At 55.9% G+C, this 12712-nt stretch overlaps 1 protein-coding gene across 16 annotated transcripts in view; it reads right to left on the bottom strand.

Annotated features, from left to right (window-relative positions):
* The window catches only part of MBNL1 (muscleblind like splicing regulator 1), a 66315-nt gene that overhangs the window by 18324 nt on the left and 35279 nt on the right, over window positions 1-12712 (bottom strand). For all 16 annotated transcript variants that reach the window (XM_068692455.1, XM_068692443.1, XM_068692454.1 and 13 more), the window contains 2 exons: window positions 6789-6959; window positions 3305-3505 (listed from right to left, as the gene is read on the bottom strand). In XM_068692455.1, coding sequence (XP_068548556.1) covers window positions 3305-3505; window positions 6789-6857 — 270 coding nt within the window. In that variant the 5' untranslated portion in view covers window positions 6858-6959. The remainder of the gene's footprint in view (window positions 1-3304; window positions 3506-6788; window positions 6960-12712) is intronic.

Genomic DNA, 12712 nt, shown 5'->3' with positions numbered 1-12712 from the left:
TAGCCAAGAGTGTTTGCAATTCTTGTTTGCTTACAAGCAAGCGCTGAAGATGGTGTTAGCTCTTGCCACAGGCAGGCAGCAATACATCATTCATCTGCTTGAGCAGAGAGAAGCACGGAAGCATGATCTGTGCTCTAGCCTTTCAGATCTGGAGAGTGTTTATTTGTTTGTTTATTTGTAGCCCTGTAATTAGTATCACAATTTTCCACTTGGTAAGGGAAGAAGCGTAACAGCAGCTAAGGAGCACAAACTGAACCTAAGAAGCTGGAATGACCGCATGATGCCGGGCCGAACTGCTGAGTTAGGGAATGGAACCGGCCCTGCAGGATCAGCCAGGCATCACCGTGAACTTCACTTGTTCTAATTTGGGGCCGGGTTTATTTTGATTGCCCTGCTGGGATCCCAGCTGCCCACCCTGGCGGAGAGACAACTGCCCCGAAACCTCGGCCGTGGCTGAGCCGCTCACCCAGAGCTGGACGAGGCTTGGCCAGGGCACATGAACACAGGGCGACATCCCTGGCCTTTCCCGAGCAAGTTCCACCTTTTGCCTCCTTTGCACTGAATTCAGCACAACAAGTATGCTGTTAGCCAGTACATTCTGCCTGCTGGCAACAACATGGCACATACGAATCACGCAGGAAACAGCAGCTTGATTGCAGCAGCCTTGACTCTCGAATACTTCTAACAGCAAAGGGCGGCATGCGAAGGGAAACGTGCTCCCAGAGCAACCCAACACGCAACGCCTTTCTCTCTCACTTCCTCGTCCCTTGCGGGTTCCCCTCTAGTTCACGAGAGGAGCCGTATTTTTGTTCACGGTATTTCTGGCAGGGGAGGAATGTGAAGAAAGCTGCAGGAAAAGTCTGAACCCTCAACATTCCCACCCTGAGACCCAGGTGCTGTAGGGGAGTGCCTGAGCACACCGAACACCCAGGCACCGGCGCGCTACCGGCACGGTCCCAGTGCTTGTGAGCTGCATCCCGCTGCTCGGGGCAGTGAGCAGCCGTCCCGCGAGCACTCAGAGCTGCTCAGGACACCAGGCTCAGCGCCTGGCAGGTCTGTGCTGCCTGCCTTAAAGCCCTGCTACATGTATGGCGAGATGTTAGCTGCGTGTTGGTCTGCTTCAGTAGCCCAGAACATGCGTGCTAATTTAATTAAGGACCCGGTACTTTATTCTTGAAAATAAGCATTTAAAATTCTAAACAGAACAAATCATATTCCAAGATTAGCTACTAACATCACTGCAGTTATTTTTTTTCAGGGGACAGTTCATTCCAAGGCAGGGAGAGCTAAGCCATATAAAGCTCTGCAGTCCTGCAGTAACAAACAGCAGCGAGCTCTCTCCAAGAGCAGGTAGCTACGTGGCAGGCAGAGCACACCCCCTCGGAGAGGTGAGGGGCAGTCCACATAAAATCCTGCAAATCAGTTTTGCACTTTTGTAATCAAAAAACTATACAAATGATTTGTTGTTCATAAGAACTATGGCCTTATTAGATAAGATAGATAAGAACTATGCCCTAAATCTAGAGACCTCTGATTAAATGACCAGGCACTGCAAAGCACTGGCCAATTATCTTCTCACCTGCGTATCAAACTGCTTAACCTGCATTTGCTGCGGGGAGAACAGGAGGAGGAGAAGCCCCCCCCCACCCGCAACAGGCACTATTTTTGTACGAGCGGTTCCGTGTGGAATCGCAGAGCTGCTGGGTAAACTGCAATGTGCTCCCGATCCCAGCCAAAACAAACAGCGACGCTGAGCAGCTGGGAGGGGGGCTGAAGCTGGATGTCTGCGAGTGATCCGCACAGCTCGGGCACAGCCAGGGGAAGGCCCTGTCGGAAAGGCAGGGCTGAAAGCAGAGCGGGCAGGGACAGCCCTCCTTCAGGAGGGGCTTTTTGCGGGCTTTTTCTGGTTGTTAAAACCTCTTCTTACTGCAGACCGTGCCTCTGGGTGTGCTGTGAGAGCACCGCTCACAGCTCCCCTGTGTGCAGAGCAGCCTGGCTCCGCAGTCGAGCATTTCCCCGAGCAGCTGCACAGGGACAGCACAGAGCCCCTGGAGGACCAAATCCTGCATGTGAAGGTTCCCCTGCCGCAGCCCAGCATCCAGTAGCTCCCCGCACATCTCAGTCACAGCCTGAGGCCAGCACAGCCTTGGCTCCACGGGCAGCAGGCAGCCCCGAGGCTCCCTGCTCGGGGAGGCTGGGCCTCCTGTAACCTGAACACGCTTGGGGAAACTCTTTCCTCGGAGAAAACAACTCTAAAAGGGGAAGTGATGCGATCCCGCGGAAGGGGAACCTGCGCTGATGTAAGCTCCGAGAATAGTGGCGGCGGTGCTGGGAGGGCTCGCTGCCCGGCCCTGCCCCACGCTCCTGCCTGCCTGCAGCCTGCTGCCCAGCTCCTCAGCCGGGGATGGAAACACCGAGAAAAAGGAATGAATTTCCCTTGTAAGCACACACAGACCCCACTGCTGCAGTGTGAGAAAAGCCCTACCATTATGACCGGCTGCATTTTGACAGATCCCTGTTGCTCCTCCCACCGTGCTCCCCATGTGCTCAGGGACCATCTCCAGGAACCCAACCCCACAGCGCGCCCCCAGGCCCCGCTGCTGTCCCCACAAGGACCTGAGGTCCCTGAGAGTGGCCGGGCCCTGACCCCACGCCAGGCCCGATGCACGGCGCTCACAGAGCAGGGACAGCAGCACCAGGCTGCCCAGCGCCCAGCTCGCCGCGCTCCCGAGCGCGTGGCACCGCCTGGCCGCGAGCCCTCGCTGCCGCAGCGCTGATACGGTGCCGAAAACAGGGCCAGGCCTTCCCGATAAGAGAGATTCAGGGCAAGGGAGAGTAACAGCTAGCGAGGACTAGCACTTGTCAGGGCTGTAGCGAAGGATGATAAACAAGGCGCGGGAGGCCGCGGGGGGAGTGCCAGCAGCATGTGGCCAGAGCACAAACATGCCAGAGGCTGCAAGCGAGCTCCCCCCCGGGCGGCTGCAGCACGGCCCTCGCACCAGCTCCCGGCGCTCGTTACCCGGCCCGCTCGTTAGCAGCTGCTGGACACACAAATGCAATCTTGGGGCGCCCCTGCAGCTACCACGGCCATCCCTCAGTGCTCCCGCTTCCTTCCGAGATGCAGGGCCAGGAGCAGAGCTGCAAGCATGAGCCGTGGTGGCACGCCCCCTCCATTGCCAAGACAGGGCGTTACCGGCTCCGGGGAAGCTCGCGCTGTTTTCTTTCACAAGCAACACATCGTCTGTCCAGGAGACACAATACAGGAGATAACTCGTGAGGGTAAATCGTGCCTGGCGGCTCCTACCTCCAGCCTGTCTGTCCTCATGAGCTTCTGGGCGGCAGCGGCAGCGGCGGCAGGGACCGGGACGCCGGGGTTGCCCGCCACCAGCATGGGCGCGGTGGGCAGGATCTCCGCCGGGACCAGCCCTGGGGACACGGGCCCCAGGTAGGGGTTGAAGGCGGCCGAGGCGTTGGTGGCTAAGCTGGGCGCGACTGAGAACATCGGCTGCAATCAGAGAAAAGGAGAAAGGCACTTAAACACCCGTACCCACCGTGCTGCCAGCAGCACAACCTCTTGGCCATCACCCTCAGATGGCAAAGCGCGTCCGAAACGCGCAGGCAGCCCCTCGGTGCGAGAGCAGCCTGCACCAGGGCCCCACCACACCGCCAAGCCACACACACCTCCATGCCAAGGACAAGGGCACTTCCCACCCTGATCCCAACCTGCCCCGGCTCACAGGCTGCGGAGGTTCCACACGGGAACAAGAGCAGGAGGTTGCAACCCGTTAGTTTTGTAAAATCGGGCGGGCTGGCCGTGCAGACACCGCAAAGAAGCACCGGGGGGATGCTTTATTTAGACTAAATCTTTGAGCCAGAGAGAAGCCATGCAAATACTGTGGGCTTTTTTTTGTTTGTTTGTTTGTTTGTTTTAAAAAAAGAACCAGCTGCCCTTGCAGGCTGTCACATGTTGTGAAGATAATTAGATGGAGAAGACCGAGCGGTGCTGTAAGCCCCAGTGCAGCGCTGGTGCACTGCAGTGAAGGTTAAATCCTGCTTCTGCCCCTCTGAATCCAGAGGCACTGTGCTAGCAGTGCAATTGCCAAATTAAACTTCGGCCGGAGTGTTTATCTTCAGTATCTAAATAAAGTAGTTACTGAAGGCATTTAGATTTTTCTTCCAAAGTAATTTTTAGAGTGAAAAACAACAACGAAGTTAATGCAGATCTTTTGCTGTTTCCTATCTCGCTCAGCCAGACAGCACACAGCACCACATGTTTTCGTGTTTCTGAGGAAATGACTGAATTGTTTGGAAGCAGGGAGCAAGCCCATTGGAAACACTGGACAAAAACACATGCAAAGGTTACAGGAGAAAAAAAAAGCCTGAAACTTGTGTAAATGGGAGTAGTTTCTTTAGTGTGTTTGCCTTTTCATCCATGTGAACAACAAAAAAAGGGAATTTTTACAGGAAATAAAGTAGTATTATTAACTGCACTATCAATTAACCGTACTTTGCATTGTTGTGTTATCATCTGTGCAATAATGAACGTTCAGATAAAACTGGGAGACTGTCAGTGTGTAACCTGGGACCTGATTTCCATTTGCCTTCAGCCCAGTGAGCCCAGTAAGTACAGCACCTGAGAGACCATCCTGCTGATTTGCTACCAAGATCACTTGATGTTTGTGTAAATACCCCCCAGCCTTTCGGCCACCACAAGGTACCACTGTTCTTACCCAGCCATTCGTGTTCTGCCGGAGCTCGCAGCTATCCTGCAGCCAGCTGCACACGTAGAAGCAGAACCTCAGTTTAACCATTACCCTGATGCTAGCCTCTCTGTATAGCAAAAAGGACTGCTAACTCTGAAGCACTGCACTAACTATTTTTTCATGTTTACCTAAACATTGCTGCCTATCTACACGCTGCTTTGTATAAAACCACGGGAGATGCATTGGGTTATCATTTATGAAACAAGCAGACCAAAAGGTAATAGAGAAGAACAGGTTAATAGGGAAGGACACGTGAAGTAGTGGCTTTTACTGTCTGCAGCACTTCGACTGTTCAGCTTTGTCATAGCCCCAGTATGAGTTTGCTGGCACCAGTGCTGCATCGCTGTCCTCAAACCAGGAAATAAAATAAAATTGCGGCGTGTGTACACGTCTGTTTAGAAATTGAAAAATCACTTTGAGGTTGCTCTGAAGTTAAGGCACGTAAAGTACAGCCTGCGTCTGAGCTGCCTGGCCGCACACACACCCCGCTTGGTTTCTGATCAGGAGGCAGCGAGCAGGGGCAGCAGCCCCGGCAGCAGCGCGGTGCCACCGCACCCGCAGCTCATGCGCTGACGCCGCCTTAGCTCACTTCCTTCCTTCGGTGCTGCATGAAATTTTGTTTAACAAAAAGATGGCCAAAATGAGAAAACAACACACCCTCTCTTCTCATGCTGGTAACTGATGCCAACAAGTCACTGCGAAGATCCCTCCAAAACATTTCTGCTTTTCTCCCCCTCGTACACTTCTTCTTGAACCAGACGAGGCATAAAGCCCTTTGGAAGAGTAAGTCCGCATTAACTAAATCAGATGGGCTACAGGATACTTACTGGAATTTGGTAGACCCCCAAAACATGGGGCCAAGTCACTATTTAGCACAAATACGAGGGCCATTTCTGCTCTGCTGATTTTTCCTAAGCATTTACTCTGAGTACAACCTGTCACAAATGAAGCAGTGCTGGAGAGCTCGCCTAACGGAGCACGTTTCCTCCTGGAAGGTGTCTGCAGGTAGATGCAACTCCCCAAGTCCTAACTTCTCCAGCAAGGAACCAAGGAACTGTCAGGGAAGTGCTAACGCAGACAGAAATATAATTTATTTCCCAACTCCCTTCTCCCGTGCTGCCATTTTACCCGTCAGAAGGCAGAGCTCCAGCGGGGGAAGCGCTGTGTGACCTTTACGCAGAATGCGCCAGCCTCCCCGCTGCGTTATTCGGTACCCTACAGTGTCTGAGCTACAAGGTTGTGTCCAAAGCTTGCTGGGCCACCTTTACCCATAGGTTAGCTCCATCAACCTCTCTGGACTGCGTCAGAGAACGAGCACAGGGCGTTCTGCTCTGCAGTGTGGCTGGCTGGTGGGCGCCCACCACGGTCACCGCAGACCGAGCCCCATCCCTGCGCTGGCGTCAAACCCAGCACTGCGCACGCGTACCGGAGAGGAACACGCGTCGTGCACTGCGTGATTACACTGCCCTGTGGCCAGATGAGAGGTTGCTGATAGCCCTTTTCCCCTGCTTTGCCTCTTCTAGGCAGTGTGGTTATCAGCAGGCGCTGCTCCCCCTGCCCAGCCCGATCTGCCGGTGGCACACAGCGGCCCGGCACACGCCGCGCAGTGCGGGGCAAGCTTTGCTCTCTGCTTACAGCGGGCTGTAAAAACCCAAGTCCAGTCCAGCAAGTAACTCTGAGAAGGTTCCCCTGAATGAATGGAAAACATCCAGTGGGAATCTTCTCAAACCCAGGAATTTCCTCGGGCACAAGAAATTGCAAAGGAAACGTCTGTTTGCTACACTGCCACACAGATCGCTCACTTTCTCAAAATTAGGAGAGACGTTACAAAGATGAATTAATTCAACAAAACATGAAGCAATGTTGATTCAGGCAAGGCAGAATGAAGCAGTACAAAGACAGACTAGCCTCTCGCTGTTTGATTTCTCCACCAGTTACCAACTTTTGTGGGCTCTTACAGCCACCCGTACCCCTTCAGCCTACACCAGCTCGTGGTCACCGCCCCAAGCCCCAAAGCGCACGTACCACAGGCTGCAAGGGGGCTCCAGGCATCATGGCATTGGCAAGCTGCATCTGCTGGGCCAGCATGGCCATGTTCTTCTGCTGAATCAGGTTATTGCGTCCATTTATCTCCAGCTGCGTTTTTAAGTGTGGTGGTGGGTGAAGGTATTTGCAGTTTTCCCTTGAACATCGACCCTGAGGAAGAGAATGAACAGAATTGGCTCAGGCAGTTAAAGGCAAATCTTTTTTGTTATGTCTGACCCAACCAAACCCAGCAAGCTCTGCAGGGCCCGGGAGAGGCTCCAGCTCCCTCCTGAAATGCTCACGTACCGATGGGAGCAGCTGCACAGCTCTGGTACCAGCTCCTTGCTTCACGTTTCCAAACTACACATTTCTGCAATACAACCCTAAAGGAGCAAGGAGGCCCCGGAGCCCAAAGTTCCCCCACCAGGAGCACCAGCGGGGCAGGGCCACGACCCAGCGAGCCGTGGGCTGGGAGCACCCCGCTCCCTCCTGGGGAAGCTTTGTGCACTAACTGGTCCTCACGAGTGTAGCACTGGAGCCCCAACTCTCACCAAAGGGATGGTAAGAAAAAGAACAACAAACAATTATAAAAGAGAATTGAATCCTTTTCTGGAAAAAACATGTCCTTTAAATTACAACCCTTTCCCTTTATTCATTCACCTTTGAAATAAATCCAACCAGGAGCAATGACAACGCAGCAGACAGCTGTACTTTCAGCAAGGAACCATCTTTATCGGGAACCAAATTAATTCAATACAGCTTGACCTTCTCCTGCAGCCTTGCTCAGAAAGTCGGGATGTCTTCTTGCTCCACGGTCCAGCAACCTGCTCTGTGCGCCCGTTTCTGCCCCCAACGGCCAGCACAGACGGCTCCGTGCTGCCTGCCTCCCCGCTGGCAGCCCCATTTCTGAGCTCACTTCCCCAGGCAGCGCGCTGATGTCGGGCTGATAGAACCCCGCTCAGAGACAAGCACGCACAGCTCTGCCGGGATTTTTGGCCAGGCACGCAGGTGGCACAGCCCTGGTGGCACCGCTGCGCAGGCAGAGCCCGGCGCTGCTCTGTTCGTGTCAACTCTTCCTCTGATACGAAAACCCGCGCTAATTATTGGTACCACTAACGAACGTGGGGCCAAATTACAATTTACTGGTTGCCTGGAAGATGATTATCCTACATTAGCACAGCGCAGAAATCAGGTTTAATTACTGCTAAGTGCGCCACAAGGAGCTGCACCACGTGTTCCCTGACTCAGAGGAGCAGTTCCCGGACTGACCCAGGAATGAAACTGATCTCAGCTCTTACTTAGCGGTGGGCTTTAGGCTGCTCCGTGCTGCCCCAGGCTCAGCCTGGAGCCTGGCATCCTGTTTGGTACCCCATGGCCTTCCGATGGATTTCAGAAACCCCAGCCTTGTCGGGCCAGAAGAAACCACTGCCATGACCTAACGCCATGCCCGCTGGCTCCCGGCAGGGCAGGAGCCCCCCTCTGTCTTTGCTCAGCAGCTGGTTGTAAGGAGGACAGGAGGACGATTTACTTTAAGGCCAAAGCTACAGACACACACCCCTGCCCTGGGTGAGCCGTGCTCACGCTCAGCTCCCATTACTGCAGCTGCCAGCCCGCAGCTTTCTTCCTGCTGCCTTGGATCCTGGTGCAGCCGTCTGCCTCCAACCATTCTGCATCTTCAGATCCCAACAAACTTTGCAGAAGAAGTGCAGGCCTCTCTGTTTGGGAACAGGCTTTCTGTTCTTGTTTGCATTCTACAGACCTTCAGAAATGGTCCACAGAGTGCCCAGGAGTCAGAAGCCACAGGCCAAAAGCCACCGCCAAAAGCCCTGCCCCAGAACAAGGACTGCAGTAATCCCTCCTGCGCTGCGAGCAAGTCATTTCTTAATTACCTTCTCATTACACCCAGCTAACTTCAGACAACAAAGTTTAAGGCAGACTTTCACCCTCTCACCCCTCAAATTTTTTTTTTGTGGACCTTTTCTGACCCCTTTTCTGCTTTTTCAAGCATAAGAGCATCAATACTGCAAGCAAGCAGGTGCTGAGCAGCACAAGCTGGGCACACTGGCACGGCCTTCGTAACACTGCCAGCAGCCTGGCAGCATTTTAACTGAATCCTACTGGGTTAAAATAGGTTTTATTAAAATACCTATGCTCCTGCTACGTGCAACACTCTATCTGAGATCCCGCCTGGAGAACCAGCCGCCGTGGGAGATGAACGCGCCTGTGCCTGCGTCCCTCGTACAGAGAGGCAGGAGGAAAGCCCCAGAAACGCCGCTGCTCCAAGCAGGGCGCGAGGCAGCCCGCTGGGGCTGGTTGTTTGGGCTGCTTCTATAACCGAGCAGCACGGCCCGCGTTACACAGCACTCGCTGCCCCGCTCGGCCGCTGTTGCCACAAGGACTGCTCACAGACAGCGGGCTGGGGGCTGCCTGGCGCTCAGAAGGCCGCTGGCCCCGTACCATGGAAGCCCCCTGCAGACGTGCAGGAGCTCCTGCTCCCGCCCTGCCGGCGGTGCCGATGCCACGGCGGGGCTGCGGGCACTGGGACACCCGCACCGGGAGCTCCACGTGGCCGCCACGTGCTCCCGCCGGGAGGATTTGTACCACGCGCTGCTGCTCAGCCAGGGCCTGGAGCCAAATTAATTCTCCAATTAAGAGCTGTCGCTCAGCGGCAGGGCCCCGCGGCAGCACCACGCAGGGTGCCGCGATGGCCAGCGGCAGTGCCGGCATCAGGAGCCCCCGCGCCCTGGGGAGCCCCGCGGTGCTGCTCAGGCTTTTATTGCCTGAACACAGCAAAGCAGCAGCAGTCCTGGCGCAGAGCTGCCGCAGGTTCGGGGTTTGTGACTCGAAACACACACAGCTCTCTGTTAGGGAGCATCAGTTCCTCCTGCCAGCAGAGCTCAGCCACTGCACCCCAAGTGGGAGGGCGGTCGGTACGGAAAGCCCAGCCCCTGCCCGTAAGTGATGGAACTGCTCGTACAGATGCACACGAGTCACGCAGGAAAGCATTCAGACATCGGCTGCGTTTTGCTTTTTAAAACACACGGCTCGCGCCTGCTTTGTGGCAGTAGCTGTGCTCCAGCCCAGCGAGCACATGGTCAGAGAAGTTTTGGAAATATCAAGCAAAGAGTTACTGGGAGGGCTCCACCGACCCGACCTGACAGATTCAGATTCCAGCCCCGGTGAGTCAGTGGCTGTGCTCACCCCAAACCAGACAGCGACCCACGGCCACACCTCTGGCCAGAGCCTTCCCAACCATTTACGCCCCTGCCCGATGAGGAGACGGCACGGGCTGGGGTGCTCCCACACAGCTCCGGGGCACAGCCAGGGCGTGCTGGCTGGCGATGGCCACTTCTGGTTCCACACAGCACGAATCGTCCCGAGGATCCCTCCGTCACACCTCAGGGACACCGAGCAGCTCCGGAGCTGTAGCAGGCGGCACGTGCCGAGATGGGACAGGCAGTGCCTCGTGCCCTGCTGGCAGGGATGGAACCCGGCTGCATGGCTCTGTTTCTGCAAGTGATTCCAATGTCTAACATGACAAAAAAACAAACAACAACACAACACAACACAACACAACACAACACAACACAACACAACACAACACACAGCCAGCACAGCACAGCAAGGCCCGGCAGGCCCTGTTCCTGCTCTGAGCACGGTGCCGTGCTGCGGGAGGAGACCCGCGGCGAGCTGGGCTGCTGCACCCGGCTGAGCCCGGGGCTATTGCCAAACACCTCCCAACGATTGCTTTGTCGCCTGTTTCTTTCTGCGGCTTTATGGCTGTTATTGCAGAAAGGAAAAGGAGGAGGAAGAGGCCTTGCTGTGCTGCTCCGGGTCACGCTGGGAGGTCCGTGCCAAAATCAGCGCTGCAGGACCAGCAACAACACGAGTCTCTCCAAGCCTGGCGCCACAGGGCACCCAGTGTGCTGCGACTCCAGCACCGAAGGGCCCTCGGCAGTGCCCCCGCTGAGCTCCTGCAGCAGCAAACCCAAACCCGTGGTCCACGTGCAGTGTGCTTTGTGGCGATGCCACCCAGCCCCATAAACACTGGGTTTGCCCTCGGGTGGCGCAGGAAGAGCCCCAGCTGACGGCACTGCCCGTGTGGTGACGTTCTGTCTCGCCTTGTTTTGGCAGGATGAGATCCCGGGTACAAGAATTAAATGCATTCAGCTACCAGTTTTCTATTTTTTAATGACCTCTGCGCATCTTCTCAGATCCAGCACAGCCATAAAACACACTGAGGTGGCCACATGATGACAGCCTCGAGTGTGCACCTCACGGATAAAAATCTCAAATCCTCCTCACTTATCACCCGTGCTGATTGCGTTTGTACTGGAAGACAGGCCAAGGATCTGTCTCACTGTCCTGAAACTCAGCAGCCTTAAAGAAGCTGAGGAGTGAGCCCACCCCAGCCCCGGGACAGGGCCACCTGCAGTGTCCCCACACAGCATGGGGCAGCCCCAGACCCCACATCCCCCGGCCTCGCCGCACCCCAGGCGCCCGGCCCCGCACAGCGAGCACGGGGGGCACGGGACGCTGCTGGGCAGGATCCCAGAAAGCCTGTCTCTGAACTCCTAAAGCCATCAAATCCTTTTACAGCAATCTCTGGTAATCCGCATGATCCTTACTCAGGCATGTAATAACCGACGCTCTGGGGGAACAGGAGTTACTTGCTGCCAGGAGCAGCTGCTCAGCGCCGCAGCTCCACGCAGCGCCAGGCGGCCGCACACGACACGCAGCTGCAGGCACGCGGGAGTCCATCCGTCCACATCCCTGTTCACAGCTCCTCGTGTCCCTGCCACTGCCTCAGCCAAGGAGCAGCCTCGCGGCCCCCCAGCCACTCCCCGCAGGAGCCGGGCAGTTCCCAGGTAAGCGGCTGAAAGCAGCAGGAAGCGGGAGGCCCGGCAGGTTGCCCTGGCACAGCACGGGGATGTGCTGCAGCACCGAGCAGCACTGCCAGGCTTCCACCTGTGCCGCTGTTACAGGGCAGGAGGCAGGTGAGTTGTCAAGCCCCACGTCCGAAGGGACAGCACGCAGCCCTTGCTCGGCACAGCTTCGGGAACGGTTCGGGTTCTCTCAGCTGGACGTGAAAAGGGAATGCCACAAGAGGGGCGACACAAGGAACGTTACCACACACTCTCTGAAGAGTCGGTATACTTAAGAATTGCCTTTTGCCTTGGCAGAGCAGGGTGTGAAGCCCTCAGCAGGTGATGAACAGCTCTGTCCCAGCTCACTGCCCGGGTGTGCAGCGCAGGTCCTGCCCTGACAGCTCCAGCGGGATCGCTGCTGCTGCCCGCACACCTCATGTTCCCTCGGACCTGTGGGCATGTGCCATACCAGAAAGCAACCCTGGCTGTTAAGGTAATGAAGTAATACATGAATAGAGAGGACTAAACAAATAGACGCAACTGTTTCCAGTAGTTTTTGCAGTGCGCTGATACTTTAAAAGGCTCCTCTGCCTGGTGGAAGCCAGGAGGTGGTGGATGGCGACCTGAACTGGGCAATTTGCATCCTCACCCCCGAGGAAACACGCAGGAGCAGTCTCTGTTATGGACGCTGTATTTAAAGCGGAATTGCTGTTGTTTAAAAATAAAGCCTTGCTTTTGTGATTTCAGGAGTGCAGAGGCAGCCAGGGGAGCTCTCCCGTGCGCAGAGCAGCGTTTCAGCTCTCCCGCACACACTGGGCCCTGCTGGGGCGAGCCTGGTGCGTGCAGGGGGCAGCCGGCAGCATCCGAGCCCCCGCCGAGCTGCAGGGACGTGGGCTGGGTGAGACGAGGACGCAGACTGCAGTGCCCTCTCTGCCTGGCGGCCGCTCAGCACAGCAGCCTGCCAGCGCCGCACGGCCCCTCTGCGCTCACGGTACGGTCACTGCTGAGTAACAGCAAAACCAACGGCACGGCAATAAATCGGGCCCCGTGCTCACA

The sequence above is a fragment of the Anas acuta genome, chromosome 9, assembly GCF_963932015.1.
Source record: "Anas acuta chromosome 9, bAnaAcu1.1, whole genome shotgun sequence".
NCBI classification, from domain to species: Eukaryota; Metazoa; Chordata; class Aves; order Anseriformes; family Anatidae; genus Anas; species Anas acuta.
Note: the sequence above shows the minus strand (reverse complement) of the source record. Positions and strands in the feature narration are given on the sequence as shown.